This window comes from Mesoplodon bidens, assembly GCF_964165515.1.
Source record: "Mesoplodon bidens genome assembly, chromosome: 8".
Taxonomy (NCBI): domain Eukaryota; kingdom Metazoa; phylum Chordata; class Mammalia; order Artiodactyla; family Ziphiidae; genus Mesoplodon; species Mesoplodon bidens.
In genome coordinates, this window is record NC_138165.1 from 39,773,685 (window position 1) to 39,788,472 (window position 14,788).

The window sequence follows — 14,788 nt, forward strand, 5'->3', positions numbered from 1 at the left end:
CCTGTGCTCCGCAACGGGAGAGGCCACAACAGTGAGAGGCCCGTGTACCGCAAAAAAAAAAAAAAAAAAAAAAAAAAAAAAGTGTAGTCATTTCTGGGGTTGATGGCTTTGTGGAAAATCCCTGATACTGAAATTAAATTTAGGGCTCAGCAGAAAGTTGTCTCAACTTTCTTGCAAGATGTTTGTTAGATCACAGATATCTTTAATAATGACTTTTACAGAGTACCTTCTATGAATTTAGCATTGTCGTTGATTTTGTAGATTACAAAAATTGTCTAAACTTTGACCTCAGAATATAAGAAGCATAAGATCTAGTTGGGAGCTGGGATATGTATGTGAAATGGCTAATTAACAAAACCTTTTTTCTTTCTTTTTTAAAATCTGAGATATAATTGACATAATTTTGTGTTAATTTTAGGCATACAGTATAGTGATTTGAAATATGTATATATTGCACGAAATGATTATCACAATAAGTTTAGGTAACATTCACCACCCCATGTAATTACTATTTTTTTCTCTTAAGATTTACCCTCTCGAAGGGATATGGGAACAGATGTATATGTATGACTGATTCACTTTGTTATAAAGAAGAAACTAATTTAAAAAAAAAAAGATTTACCCTCTCAGCAGTTCTCAAATATACAATACAGTATTGTTAACTATAGTCACTATGCTGTACATTATATCCCTAGGACTTATCTTATAACTGGAATTTTGTGCCTTTTGACCCCCTTCACCCATTTTGACACTCCCCACCCCCTGCCACTGTCTCTGGCAACCACCAATCTGTTCTCTGTATCTAAAAGTTTATTTTTGGTTTGTTTTTTGTTTTAGATTCCACGTGTAAGTGAGATCATACAGTATTTGTCTTTCTCTGTCTGGCTTATTTCACTTATCATCATGCTCTCAAGGTCTATCCATGTTGTTGGAAATGGCAGGGTTTCCTTCTTTTTAATGGCTGAATAATATTCCATTGTATTTGTGTACCACATTTTCTTTATCCATTCATCTGTCAGTGGACACTTGGGTTGTTTCCGCGTCTCAGCTATTTTAAATAATGCTGCAATAAAGTTGGGGGTATAGATATCTTTTCAAGATAGTGATTTCATTTCCTTTGTGTAAATACCCAGAAGTGGAATTGCTGGATTGTATGAAAGTTCTATTTTTAATCTTTTGGGAACCTCCATACTGTTTTCCATAGTGGCTGCACCAATTTACTTTCCCACCAACAGTGTACAAGGGTTCCCTTTTCTCCATGTCCTCTCCAACACTCATTAATTCTTATCTTTTTGATGAGAGCCATTCTTGTTCATTCAACCAAGAAATATTCATTAAGCACCTACTTTGGGTGAGGCACTGTTCCAGGAGTGGGGTTAGAAAGTAAAGAAGGCCAAGTCTCTGCTGTCATGGAGTTTAAGTATAGTGAGAAACAATGATAAGAAAATAAATCAACTGATCAATAATATAATATTTTCCAGTTTTATTGAGAAATAATTGACATACCTCACTGTATAAGTTTAAGGTGTATAGCACGATGGTTTGATATACATTTATTGGAAATGATGACCATAATAGGTTTAGCTGTCCATCATCTCATATAGATACAAGAGAAAGAAAAAAATTCTCCTTTTGTTGAGAAATCTTAGGGTAATAATATAATTTTATTAGTGATAAGTGGAATGAAAATAAAGCAAGGTAATTAAAGAGTGCTTGGATGTCATCTATTTTTAGACACTATCAAGGATGCACATCAGAGATTGGATTGACAAATGGTGGAGAAGTCATTAGGAAGGGGCCCTGAATGACCTTGAAGGACAGATGAGCAGGAGTGAGGGCTTCTTGGGCAAAGGCCAGTGACAGAGATAAACATGGGTGTGTAGCAGTAGGGAAGAGAGGAAGAGACAGAGGAGGAAGAGGAAGGTCTGGCCTATTTGCTCTGGGTAGTAATAGGAAATAAAGTCATATGCGTGAGGTCAAGTTCACATATGCCTTAAAAGATGGAGTCCTCCTTTGAATAAGGTACTGTCCAGATAAATAAATGGCCATAGGAGCCACTTGAAATGGTGGCAAATGCAAAGCCACTGCTATTAGAATCATGTGTAAGGGAGCAAAAATATGTGAAAATCCAATAGACAAATATCTACTGAATGCGTTGAATCAAAATGACACTGAAGTCAGGAAAGTCAGCTAGAAAGCAATTGCAGCAATCCAGGAATATAGTAAACATTTGTGTAGCACTTATGCTTTCTTATCTCATTTATTCACCCATTCAAACATATTTATTGAGCATCTATTAGGTGTCAGGTGGTGTGTAAGGCACTGGAGATACCATAGTGAGCCAATCAGATATGGTCCCTTCTTCATGGAGATCACAGTGTAGTGGGGTAATAGACACTGGTAATGTAATCACAGGACTGAATGTCTGATTTCAAACTGTGGTAAGTACATTGAAGAAAAAGTAAACAATGTTATGGGAGCATGCAGCTAGAAGGCTTTATCTCCTATAGGGTGGGTAGGTAAGGCTTCCCTGACAGACACTGGAGCTAAAATCTGGGACTAAGTATTGGTTAGGAGAATGTGTGGATGAGGCAAAGAGGAGGGGAGGAGCATTCCAAGCAAAGGAAATGTCATGTTCAACATCCATGTAGCTGGAGGAAATGTGGCTTGTTTAGGGGCTGAATGATGGCCAGGGCTCCTGGAGCAAGAGGGTGAGTCTGTGATTGGTATGAGGTTAGGAGTTGGGGCTGCAGGCATAGGCAGGGCCAAACCCTAGAGGTCTTGTAGTCCATAGTTCGGAGTTCAGACTTCACCCCATTGAAAGTGTAGGAAGTGAGATAGTGGTGTGGGCAGGGAATGAAACCAGAGTGGATGCAGGATATATCTGGGTAGCACTAAGATGGGAGCCCTGAAGATAGAATCAAATGTGGGTGCAAGTGATAGTCGGATGCACAGTCTACAGGACTTGGTAATGGATTATATGTGGAGTGTCAGGGACACAGCGTCAGGATGATTCCTGAGTTTCTGGCTTGTGCAAATTGATGGTATTTGCACATCAATCCTGTAAGGTGTGTGTCATTGTTATCCCATTTTACATTATTCCGAAGTTACAGGTGGTTAAACAATGTACCCCAGGGAATACCATTAATAAGTCACGGGGTAGGACTCAAGGTTTCTGACTTCAAAACCTGGGTTCTCTCATCATGCTTCTGGGTTGATTGTATTATAGAAAGAATAAGGACTGTGGCTTAATGATGGCAACACAGTAGCTTTGGTCTTTATATCAGAGAGCCATAGAATCTCAGCATTGGAAGCGATTATAGAGAACATCCTGCTGTGTTTTTCAAGCTTCTTTCACTGTGACCTACAGTGAGAAATGTATTTTACATCACAAATGAATACACGCACAACACACACATATACATACACACAATGGAAATTAAAATTTCTTGAAACAGCATTACTGTAATGACATGAGATGCTCTCTGATATTTTCTTCCATAAAGAAATGCTAGTTCCCATCCATAAAATTTATTTCATTATCCACTAATGTGTTGTAACCCTTTGTTTGAACAACCGATTTAGTTTTCATTTTTCAAAGAGGATTTGAGGCCCAGAAATGGGAAATGATTTCCCTAGATCTCATAGCCAGCAGGCAAGTGATTTCCTGACTGTTAGCCCCATTTTCTGTCTCCATTATACAATCTGGCTTTGTCAGCTTTGTAAATAAAATAGACTGATAGGTTTGTAACTTTTGTCCCTTAGGAAAAAATATATGTTGATAGTTTTCCACTTATTAACATTTAGTTTGTTTCTTCCTCTGCAAGTCTTGTTTTACACTAAGGTTAAGACCCTCTGGGACCCAATTAAATGAAACTTTGCACGATTTTATTTGAAAAGAAGAGGACATGAAACAGTCAAGATAATAGTGCATAATCATTGAGATTCTGTAAACGACTGATAAAAAGTCACAGAAAATGGGAAGTAGTTATCAAAGAGAGGTGATAAAAAATGCACTTATGAAGTCACCCAAGAAACCAAGGGACAATTGTGAAGCCAAGAGGAAAAGACAAATCTTTTTGCTAAGCAAAAATGCTAAGAAGAGTATAGAAAGCTTTAATAATGTATGCGAAATCACAGGTACTGTATTTCATGAGTGGAGTTTAAACATAAATGGAACACATAAGATAAAGCTTAGTTAAGTAATATTGAAAAATGGTGGGACATGTGGAAATTTTAATGGAACTATCACACTGTTGAAGATTTAATAAAATGAAAATTTGAAGTTTACTCAGCTGAACTGAATTTAGAAGCTTATAGAAACATTTAAGGAGAAGACAGAAAAGGATTTGCTTGACACTTTTTTGGACACGTCCTCTAACATTGCTAGAAATAGGAATTCATTGTTGAAAATCCTGACAAGGTTTTCTGGATATTTTCCCTGAGACAATCAGAGGTAGAGCTTGGGAATCCTGGAAACAGCTATGACCAAGAAAGCAAGGATCCGTCATCACAGGGTGGAAGAGTCAGAAAATGGTAGTATGTCTGAGGAGGGTACCTTTCTTTCCAAAGACCAGTCCAGTGGGGAGAAAGGGAAATACTGTCAATCTAACTCACAGGCATAGTCTCAGAGACTTTTCCATGCATTTACCAACAAGTATTTCTTGAACCCTTACTAAGTGCTAGATGCCAAGCAAGGCTCTGGAGAGAGCCCATGAATAAAACAAATCTGGTCCCTGCCCTTAAGAAGTTTGTAGACAAGTGTGAGATATAGGCAAATCCACATGGTTCCATGCTGATGTGTGCTGTAATACAGGAGAGGGACAAGTTGCTAGGAAAGTAGGGAAGTAGGAAGGAGGCAGCTGACCTGAACATGGTAAATTAAGGAAGGCTTCCTGGAGCAAATGATGACTAAGCTTAGGGTTGAGTAGGATAGGGAAAAGTTAGCCAGATGAAGCGTGAAGATGATAGCTTGCTTGTTTCAAGGATTACTTCACACCATGTGCTTAATGCCTTTATAAAGCATAGGCCTGGCACACAATAAGCCTCATATATGGCAGATTTTAATATTTTGTAATCATCAGTTACAGGCACTGGTCAATGGTACTTTTTCCATATAAAACAACACACATGATACAATGGTCCATAAATAATGGCAGATAGAATTCACAATTAATGTTTAATTGTCTGTTATTATTTAACAGGCTTATAAAACACTGACGTTCCTCATTGCAATTCATTTTGCTTGAAGAAGACAATTGCGGAGCATGCCATATTGTGGTCTCTCTATATAAGGAAAATATAAAATAGAATCAGAATATTAGGACTTAAAGATTAAGTATAGAACTCACCTGATCCAGTCCTCCCCTTTAACATGCGAGAAAACTAGGTTAGCCATTTGCTCAAAGTAACATTGTTATCCGTTAGTGCCAGAGAGAAGACAAAAAAGCTGGTATTTTGACCAGCAGTTCAATACTCATTTCCTTTATACCGCATCGCCACTTAGAGTTATTTTCAAAGCTTTCAATTTTGATGTAAAATTGTGTTAATATTGTTGCCTTGATGTTAATTTCCACTATTGCCTTTGAAGCTTTCATGGGCTTCATTTTGTGTTTTTCTAGTACTTTATTCACCCTGAAAATATGTATGTTAATTAATTTCCCTTGAACCATTTAACTTTTACATTAAGAGCAAGGGATACATGTAATACTACTAACCATTTTCATTTTAAATCCTTAATTTATTATTTGCAACAGATGAATATATTTTAAACTTCATTTGTTCTCTGTTAGGTTAAGGTTTCATTCAAAGACTGTATTAACTAAAGAACTGGGAAAATGTCCTGTAGTTAATAATCTAAATAATGCTTTCCTTATAATGTGCTCCTGACTGCCACTGTGGTAATGTTCTTTCGTGATTGCTAAACTTGCATTTGTTTCATGATTTATGGTGTGTGCCCAATTTAAAAAACTACCATAATCTTATCTTTTCTGGAGAACAGGAGAAACATCATTTAGACTTGCAAATGACAAGGAGGGCAATTGGGTAAATTGGATAAACTGGGTTACTTGAGTTTTATTGGTCTGGTTATTTTCTTGCTATACTTACCTTTTGAAGCAGAAATCTTGACCAGTTATAAGTATTTGCTTATATTTAGCTTCATAAATCATATGACATCACATGTGCAAAGGTCATTCAATGATAATTCCCATAAATTAGTCTTAAATCAAAAGGTGATAAGACTAGTTCCAAAACACAAACTTCTTTCTACTGAAATTTATAGAAATAGTCTCAGTACTTGGAAAGGATGAATGTATGCTATTTTTCTTTACATTAGTTCACTGCATCTCTGGTCTCATAGTCTGAGAACCTTGAGACTACAGTCTTTTATTATACAAATCTCTTTGGACATACATTATATTTTATGGTTTATTTTGTTTTTTTACAAAAATTTTAGTATGGAAAAATGTAAAAACATACAAAATCTATCATCACTCAACTTCAACAATTATCAGCTTATCAGTCAAATACCCTTACGTACTGTCCCATGCCCACTGGATAATAGTTAGCAAATCCCCAAATATCATATCATTTCATATGTATTTCAGTATATATCTCTAAAATGAAAGACTCTTTAAAAAAAATAACCGTACTATGATCGTACCTTAAAACTTTAACAGTTTCCATAATAGTATCAACTAACTAGTCAATATTGAAATATCTCTAATTGTTTCAAAATTTTTTTACATTTGGTTTATTCAAATCAGAAACCAAATACTATCCACATATTGCATTTGGCTGATACTGTTTCTTAAATCTCTTTTAACTCATATTTTCCCTTCCTTCTTTTTTCCTTGTAATTTGTTAAATCCTTGAAAGTTTTTCAAATTTCAATTTTGCTGATTGTATTCCCATAGTGTTCTTTAATGTGTTTTTCCATTGACTGAATTTTCTGTAAACTGATAGATAGGTCTAGAGATTTGATCATATTCATTTTCATGTTTTGGCAAGAATGGTTCAGGAGAATGTTGTATACTTATACCAGTATGCCAAAATGGCTGCTTGTTTCTCAGTGATGTTAAGATTATTCAGCGTTTTCAACAGTTGTCAGACTGATCCATCCATTATAACGTTTCCTATCAGCTGTCAAAATGAAGTTTTTAGTAGCAATTGATGATCATGAACAAGGATCCATTATTTCATTATGTGTTGCAATATGGTATATTCTCATGCTATCATTTCTTTTTTATTTATTTGGTTCCACTTTAAATGTGTTTTTGGTAAATTAAATAGGTACTAATTGAGCACCTATGTTGTGCTAGCACTCTGCTAGACAGTATAAGGGGAAAACAAAATACGTATATACCATGGACTCTGCTCTAAATGAAAATAGAAACATTATGCTCAAAATGATTAGAGAACAGTTATCATATGGTAAGTGAAATAAAAGAGAGATGAGTGTGGGTTGGAGAATGTTTCATGCAAAATGTGAGACACGTGGTGGACCAAGAAGCACTTTATGAAATAGAGGGTAACAGAGGGCATTTCAGGTGGGGGAATAGTTTGGGTCACGCCATGAGGCTAAGAACAAGAATGGTGGTATAAGGAAAGGCACAGGAAAAAACCTACCTAGAGATTACACATTAGCTAGATTAAAGTAGGGCATTGGTTGGAAGTGAGAAAGCTAAATTATTTAGGTCATATTTGGAGAAATTGACATCACCCCATGAGCTTTCTGGTATTGTTCTAAATACATTTGGCACATAGACTTTGGGTGGACTAGGAAATTACAGCACAGTGGCTTAGGGCAATTCAATAGTCTAGAAGTTGATTTGTTATAAATAAAAGCTCATCTGAGCTTAAGAAATATAAGATTGTTCAAGTAAAAGGTAAAATGTAAAGAATTAGTCATGTTGATAGATGTACATAGTAATAAAAGTGGAAACTACAGAGATACTTGTGGTTTCACAGAACAAACAAGATTGTCTGAAAGAAGAGGCAGATGCACAGGGCTTGGTGTGAAGCTATGGCAAAGTTAAAGAAGTTGAGTTTAATTTTGGAAATGTTGTGTTTTGGGTGCACATACATACAGCAAAGTCTTTAAGCATTTGTTAGGATGGGATTGCAGACAAAAATGCAGAGTTGATATTGTACATTTTAGAGTCAGACCAACAGAAGTGATAGGTTAACTCATAGCAGAGGATGAGCACATCAGATAACGAACAGAGAGAGGCTGAGGTTGAGAAAGGATAGCAGTAGAGTTGCGGGTATAGGGTAGACACAGGAAGCAGGAAGAAGAGAAGAAGGTAGTATTCATTGGTGGAGAAGCAGGGGACAGTGTTATAGCCGAGGAAGCAAAGAGTTTTAAACATGAAGAGATGGTTGACAGGGTTAAGTACCAACCATGAGGTTAAGGAAAGAGGGACCAAAAACTATCATTTAGGTATTCAGGAGAGTGATCCCTGGCAACACTTGACAGGACACTTGATTCTGATATAGCATGTTGCAGATGGAAGGTGGGTACAGAAAGGAATAGTTGGGAAGTAGGAGGTCAGGACAGAAGGCATAGATGATCTTATTCTAGGAACAGGGTTCAAATCAAGAAGATAAATACGGCCAAGATAAGCAGTAGATGGGGAAACCTAAGTGTGCTTGAAAATCAAGGGTCTGAATTTCCGTGGTTATTTTGATAAATAGAGCAAAATATATTTTTAGAAAATAAACTTTGAATAATGAAAGTGCAAAAAGAGCTTAACTATTTAGTCATTTTAGCTCATCATATTTCTATGATATTTATTTATTCAATTTTCACTTTATATATTACCATAATTAGTCATGCTTATATCAAATATGTAAGGCAAAGAGGTATTAAACTGAGAATGCTAGTTTCTTCCTTTTCCAAAAAAAATTTCTGCATACTTCTCCATCTCCCTCCTCTCTGCTTCGTTAGCTACGTGTGTACATGGAACATGTGTTTGTTTTTATTTTGTTAGTTTCATTGGTTTACTGCTTACAAAGATAATACATGTTTATTGTAAAAATGTCACTTGGCATAGAAAGGCTTAAGAATAAATTTTTTAAATTCCATGAAATGCTACTATTCAGAGATAACCAATATTATTGTTTTGGTAAACCTCCTTCCAAATCTCTTTCTATGTGTAGATACATAGATGATAATTTATATTAATGAGATCATACTATAAATGTGGTTTTGCACCTGCTTTTTTGCATCTAATAATATGTTGTGGATATCTTCTATGTTGATGAATATGGAAATATAGATCCTTTTTCAATGGCAGTCATTGTATGACGATACCATAATTAATTTAAGCTATCTCGTGTTGCCAGACACTTAGACTCTTTCCAGTTTTTCTGTTTAAGCAGAACTGCAGTGAATATTCCTCATGGGTACATTTTTGTGCGCTTGTCCAGTTGATTGTCTTCTTTGAATAACTTCCCCAAAGTGGGGTTGTGGGTCAAAGACTATGCATGTTTTCTATTGTGATATGTATTTACATATTGGCCAGTGTCCTCTAGAAGTGCTGTGCCAATTTTACTTCTACCAGTAATACCTGTCAGTACCCAGAAAGTTTTTTTTGTTTTTTTTTTTTGCTGTACGCGGGCCTCTCACTGCTGTGGCCTCTCCCGTTGCAGAGCACAGGCCCCGGACGCGCAGGCTCAAGCGGCCATAGCTCATGGGCCCAGCCGCTCCGCGGCATGTGGGATCTTCCTAGACCGGGGCATGAACCCATGTCCCCTGCATCAGCAGGCGGACTCTCAACCACTGCGCCACCAGGGAAGCCCCAGAAAGTTCTTTTAAATGTCTTATTTTTTTCATCTTCATTCAGGTTCATTTTATTCACTTACAAAAATCAGGATGAAATATATCAGTAATTCTTAAAAGTTTTAGAATATTAGGACCATTTGAAAACTGTTGACCAGACACTGGAACTATTGTTCCAGAAAATCACAGCTGTGCAAAAACACAAAACTTTTACATAATACTTACGAGAATTCACAGATCCTTTGAAGTCAGTTCACGGACTCTTTAGGATTTCATTCCATGAATCCAAGTGAAGAATCTCTGAATGAGGTGATTTTAAAGTTGCTTTCTCCTTTTAATACTAACACACACACACATCTTACACATACATCACACACTCATGTGCACACAGAATTTTAATGTGTACTTGGAAAATCTTTGACATCTGCTTGATCCAGAACCTAGTCTCCTTGTGATCTGTGAAATCACTTGAGTGTGTATAGTTATTGGAATGAATTACTATTTCAGGTTCTTCAGTGGCGAGCCCACCAGGAAGAGGTAGCAAGACTGGAAATGGAAATTTCTGCCAGAAGAAGAGAAAAGGAAGAGGAGAAAGAGAAACTGTGGAAGAAGAAGGAATTGTTACAAAGAGAAGAGAAGAAAGAAAAAGTATTTATACTGTTGCTGTGAATGTGTGAATGAATGTTTAATTGCCTGATTGAGATTTGATTGACCTTGGTGTTTGGCATGGAAACCTCATAAGCAGTTCTTAGAAAGATTCATAAGGTTCTAGTGGAGTCTTGCTTAAATATATTTGAGCTTCAAAGACATGGAGGAGAACCCACTTTATTGACCTTCACAAGCACAAGCACATGTGATTAGAAGAGATGCTGTAGATAAAGAAAAGATAGGGTTTGTGATTGTTGTTAAATCGTGTACTAAGTAGGGACATGGCCAAACCAGAGGTACTGAGATACCATTTTGGTTGACTGCAGTACAGCAAATGACTATCAAAAGATGTCCTTGGGCTTCCCTGGTGGCACAGTGGTTGAGAGTCTGCCTGCCAATGCAGGGGACACGGGTTCGTGCCCCGGTCCGGGAAGATCCCACATGCCGCGGAGCAGCTGGGCCCGTGAGCCATGGCCGCTGAGCCTGCGCGTCCAGAGCCTGTGCTCCATGACGGAAGAGGCCACAACAGTGAGAGGGCCGCGTACCGCAAAAAAAAAAAAAAAAAGATGTCCTTATTGGGAAAATACATTATACTGCGGCCAGTACAATTCATGGAATACCAAAAGGCCCTTTAAAGAATTTACTTCTTGGTTTATTATGTGTTAGATTGTTTGGTGTTTCATATTGATACAAATTCATCATCTACTTTTGAACGAACATTTGTTTCCCAATCTTCAAAATATTAATCAAAACACTTATTTTTTTAAGTTTTAATTTTTATGGGGGGGCTGTGCCATGCAGCTTGCGGGATCTTAGTTCCCGAACCAGGGGTTGAACCCATGCCCTCTGCAGTGGAAGCATGGAGTCCTAACCACTGGACCGCCTGGGAATTCCCCGAAACACTTATTAACAGCTTTAAAATGATTTCTGACAACCTGTGGAAAGTAAAACATATTCAGAGGAGATTTTAAAAAAATATATGAGATATTTGTTTAGATATTTTGTTTTTCCACACCACAAAAGTGATAGAATTTACAGTAAAAAATATTTTTCTTTAAGATTTTATGACTTCTGTGGAAATGATTCACAAAAGGCAATTTATGATCAATTCCATAACATAATGAGAGGAACTTCCATTAACCTGTACACCTGTATTGGCTTGATCTGCATGATATGTAAAATATTTTCTTTTGGAGTTGCTTAAAGTGCTAAAAATGACTAATTCACAGTCCTTGATGGGTAAATTTTTGCTTTTGTGAACACAATTGATACTTTATATGGTCAACCAGGTTTATGAAGCTCTTGTCTAGAAGTTTTTCCTTTAAAATTAAACATGAGGGGGAAGAAAAGGCACTATGGTTTTTTAGCTAGAAGTCAGATTTCTGCACTTTATACTTCAGTTGCCATTATTCTTGCTTGTTTTGTGCTCTTATATCAGCAAATTGGTGTCGAGTCAGCATGTGTAAAAAAACAACACGTAGAGAAGTTATATGATTTTTGACAAAGTAAGCTGCAAAGAAGACGGAATTTACAGTCTAACTTCTAAGGAAGTTGGGTGGTTTCATCAAGTCCCCATCAAGAGAGAAACTCATAAATATCAATCATGTTTAAAATAACATAGGTGAACTATACACATCTCTGTGGGAAAACTTAACAATTATTAACTGTTATGAAACTACATATCCTTAGAGATTTGTCATCTACCTGGGCCCCTTGCATAGCCCTTCCTCTCTATGAATTAGTATAATCATGAAAAGTAACGTATTTTTAAGCATTTGTTTGCATGTAGTGTCATTTTAAGTGCCATATAAAGAGATTTAGATACAGTTCCCCTTTCTGGGAACTTACAAAGACAGTGAAAGAATACACAAATTAGTAACTCAAGTATTGAGAATTGAAGTAAGTGCATTTCATTGTTAAATTTGAGTTGGGGAATTGGCATGGTTATACAGGAATGGATAGACAGACTGCTTGCTGTTTTCTCCTCAGTCTCTTACATTTCTGGAAATGAGAGAAAGGTGTTTTGAAAGATGAGAGAGAGACCTTTATTAGCTTGCAGATAAGCTATTGACATTTGGCTTGAAATCTGCCCTGACACCAAAACAACAACAACAAAACAAACAGTGATGGAAGGAATAATTAAGCTCTAAGCCAAATTCATGGTCAATCTCTTGAAAGTGTATGGGCCCGAGGCATATATTTTATTTTATTTATTTTCTTTTAAAAATTATTTCTTACATTTAGAAAAAAAGTTTAAAATACAGAGATTGATGTAATAAATACATTAGTACTCATCACCTAGCATTGAAACTGTTGACATTTTTCATTGTTTCAGGTTTATTTTATTTTATAGATAAAGTTGAAGTCTTCTTTTGAGGACTTAACTCAGTACCATTTGCCTTCTTACCACACCAAAGGCAATCTCCATCATGAATTTTATTGCTATCTTTCAGGCTGTCTATTGCTTTTAACCTATTTTAATATGTATTTCATTTCTCTTCTCTCATGAATATTATCACACTGTATTATTCTGCAGCATGTACTTTTTCATTTACCCTTACATTTTGAGATATAGCCATGTTAATACACAGAGAGCTAGTTTATTCTTTTAATGGCTATATAGTGTTCCACTGTAGAACTAGGATACCATTTATCCCTTCTTTTAGTGGAAGACATTTAAGTTTCTTAAGTTCTGTTCTTGAAAGTGTGCTGCAGCAGCCGCTTCGTACACATTGACCAGAGCATGTATGCACAGCTTTCTCTAGGGTGTACCTGGGGTGGGAATCACTATGTTGCAGGATGTGTATGTTTTCAACTTTATAAGACTTTTTTTTGGACTTTATAAGACATTAAAACTATTCTTTTTGACTTTTGCCAATATGTTAAATGAGAACAGTATCTCAGTGTTTTAAATTGGATTCTCCTGGTCACTTGTGAGATTGGAAATCTCATGTTTATTGGGCAGTTTTCTTCCTCTCTGAATTGCTTATTCATGCTTCTTGTCCATTGTCTATTTTTTCTTTATTTAATATATAGATGTTCTTTATAAATTCTGAATATTATTTCTTTTTATCAGTTACAGAGTTGCAAATATTTTCTTTCATTTGTCATTTGCCTTTAAATTTGCCTCAGTGTCTGTAGTTCCACGGAAATTTCAAATGATCAAATAATCGAAGTTCTTAAACTTTTTCTTTGTGAATTGTGCTTTCCTTTATGAACTATGACCTGGTAGTGAGAACATCTCTACAGAGAGCTTTTATGTTTGCCTCTGCTAAGGGCCCTATGCGTTTTACTGGCCCAGGACCAGTTTGTATATTAACTTTGATACTTGGGACCCATGCTGTGAGCTGGGAGTGGGTGCTGACTTAGCACTCATGCACAGCACTTGGGTTCTGCACTTGGCCCTTTTCTTCCTCTGGTCCCAAGCAGAAAGTTAGCTCCTTTGTCACTCTCCTGGGGAGTGGTCACGGTGTAGCTAGTTTCCCTTGTGTGTATGGACAAGTCCTACATGACTTCTTGCTCTTCGTAGGTAGCTTGGTTCCTGCACCCATGTGCACAGGTCCCACAACTAACACTGAAGGCCTAGCCACCAGCTCCTCAGACGTATCTCAGGTCCAGTTCTCCCCAAGAGTCACTTGGCTTTGGCTCCTTCTCACTGCTCTGACTTTGAGTCCCATCTTTATTTTCAGCACTGGGACACTGGGTGTGTGTGTGTGTAGTTGTGGTATAGTTTGTCCAAAATTTCTGTGTTTAAAGTGGGAAAAAAGATTTCTATGTCAATTCAGACATACTGACCAAAGTTCTGACTACCTTTATATATACTAACCACAAATCTAGATTCCCTTTGTTTTAACTATTTTACGTGTTGGAGACAAATTTTAGTTCTTCAGTGCTTAATAGAAGCTTGGCAGAAAACCCCCTACAGGCAGCCTCCCCCTGACTAGAGACTAGTTGCTTTATTACCTGGTGTTCTGTCTCTCCCCATCTACTGTTTCACTTGCCTGACTTGACTGTCTCTTCTCGTAAGAGAGCAGCAACAGAGGTAGAGAAACTATGCCATGTGTAAAACCCCACATTAGGATTTCTGAACAAGAGATCAGCTTTATCCTAATTCTTCTTCCCAGTAATTTGTCTTTTAGGAAATAGTATTTTCTTTTTGCGGGAATAACATAATTTGTATCCAGTGGCAAAGTTTATCCTAGTAGGTGCCCAGCTCCTTGCAAATGTACATTTATTAGATCACTTTTTTCTTTTGTGCTTTAAAACTCTAGTTGAACATAATATTCACAGTTTTCATAGTTTTATCTCAAGACTCAAGGAAAGTTTTGATTCATAAGCTGTTAGGTGACAATGGTA

The 14,788-nt window shown here is 36.7% G+C and overlaps 1 protein-coding gene across 1 annotated transcript in view; it reads left to right on the forward strand.

The window, feature by feature from the left end:
- Positions 1-14,788, forward strand: part of CCDC148 (coiled-coil domain containing 148) — a gene marked incomplete at its 3' end in the record, with an annotated part of 286,502 nt that overhangs the window by 206,387 nt on the left and 65,327 nt on the right. The window contains exon 11 of the mRNA XM_081242592.1: positions 10,292-10,432. Coding sequence (XP_081098718.1) covers positions 10,292-10,432 — 141 coding nt within the window. The remainder of the gene's footprint in view (positions 1-10,291; positions 10,433-14,788) is intronic.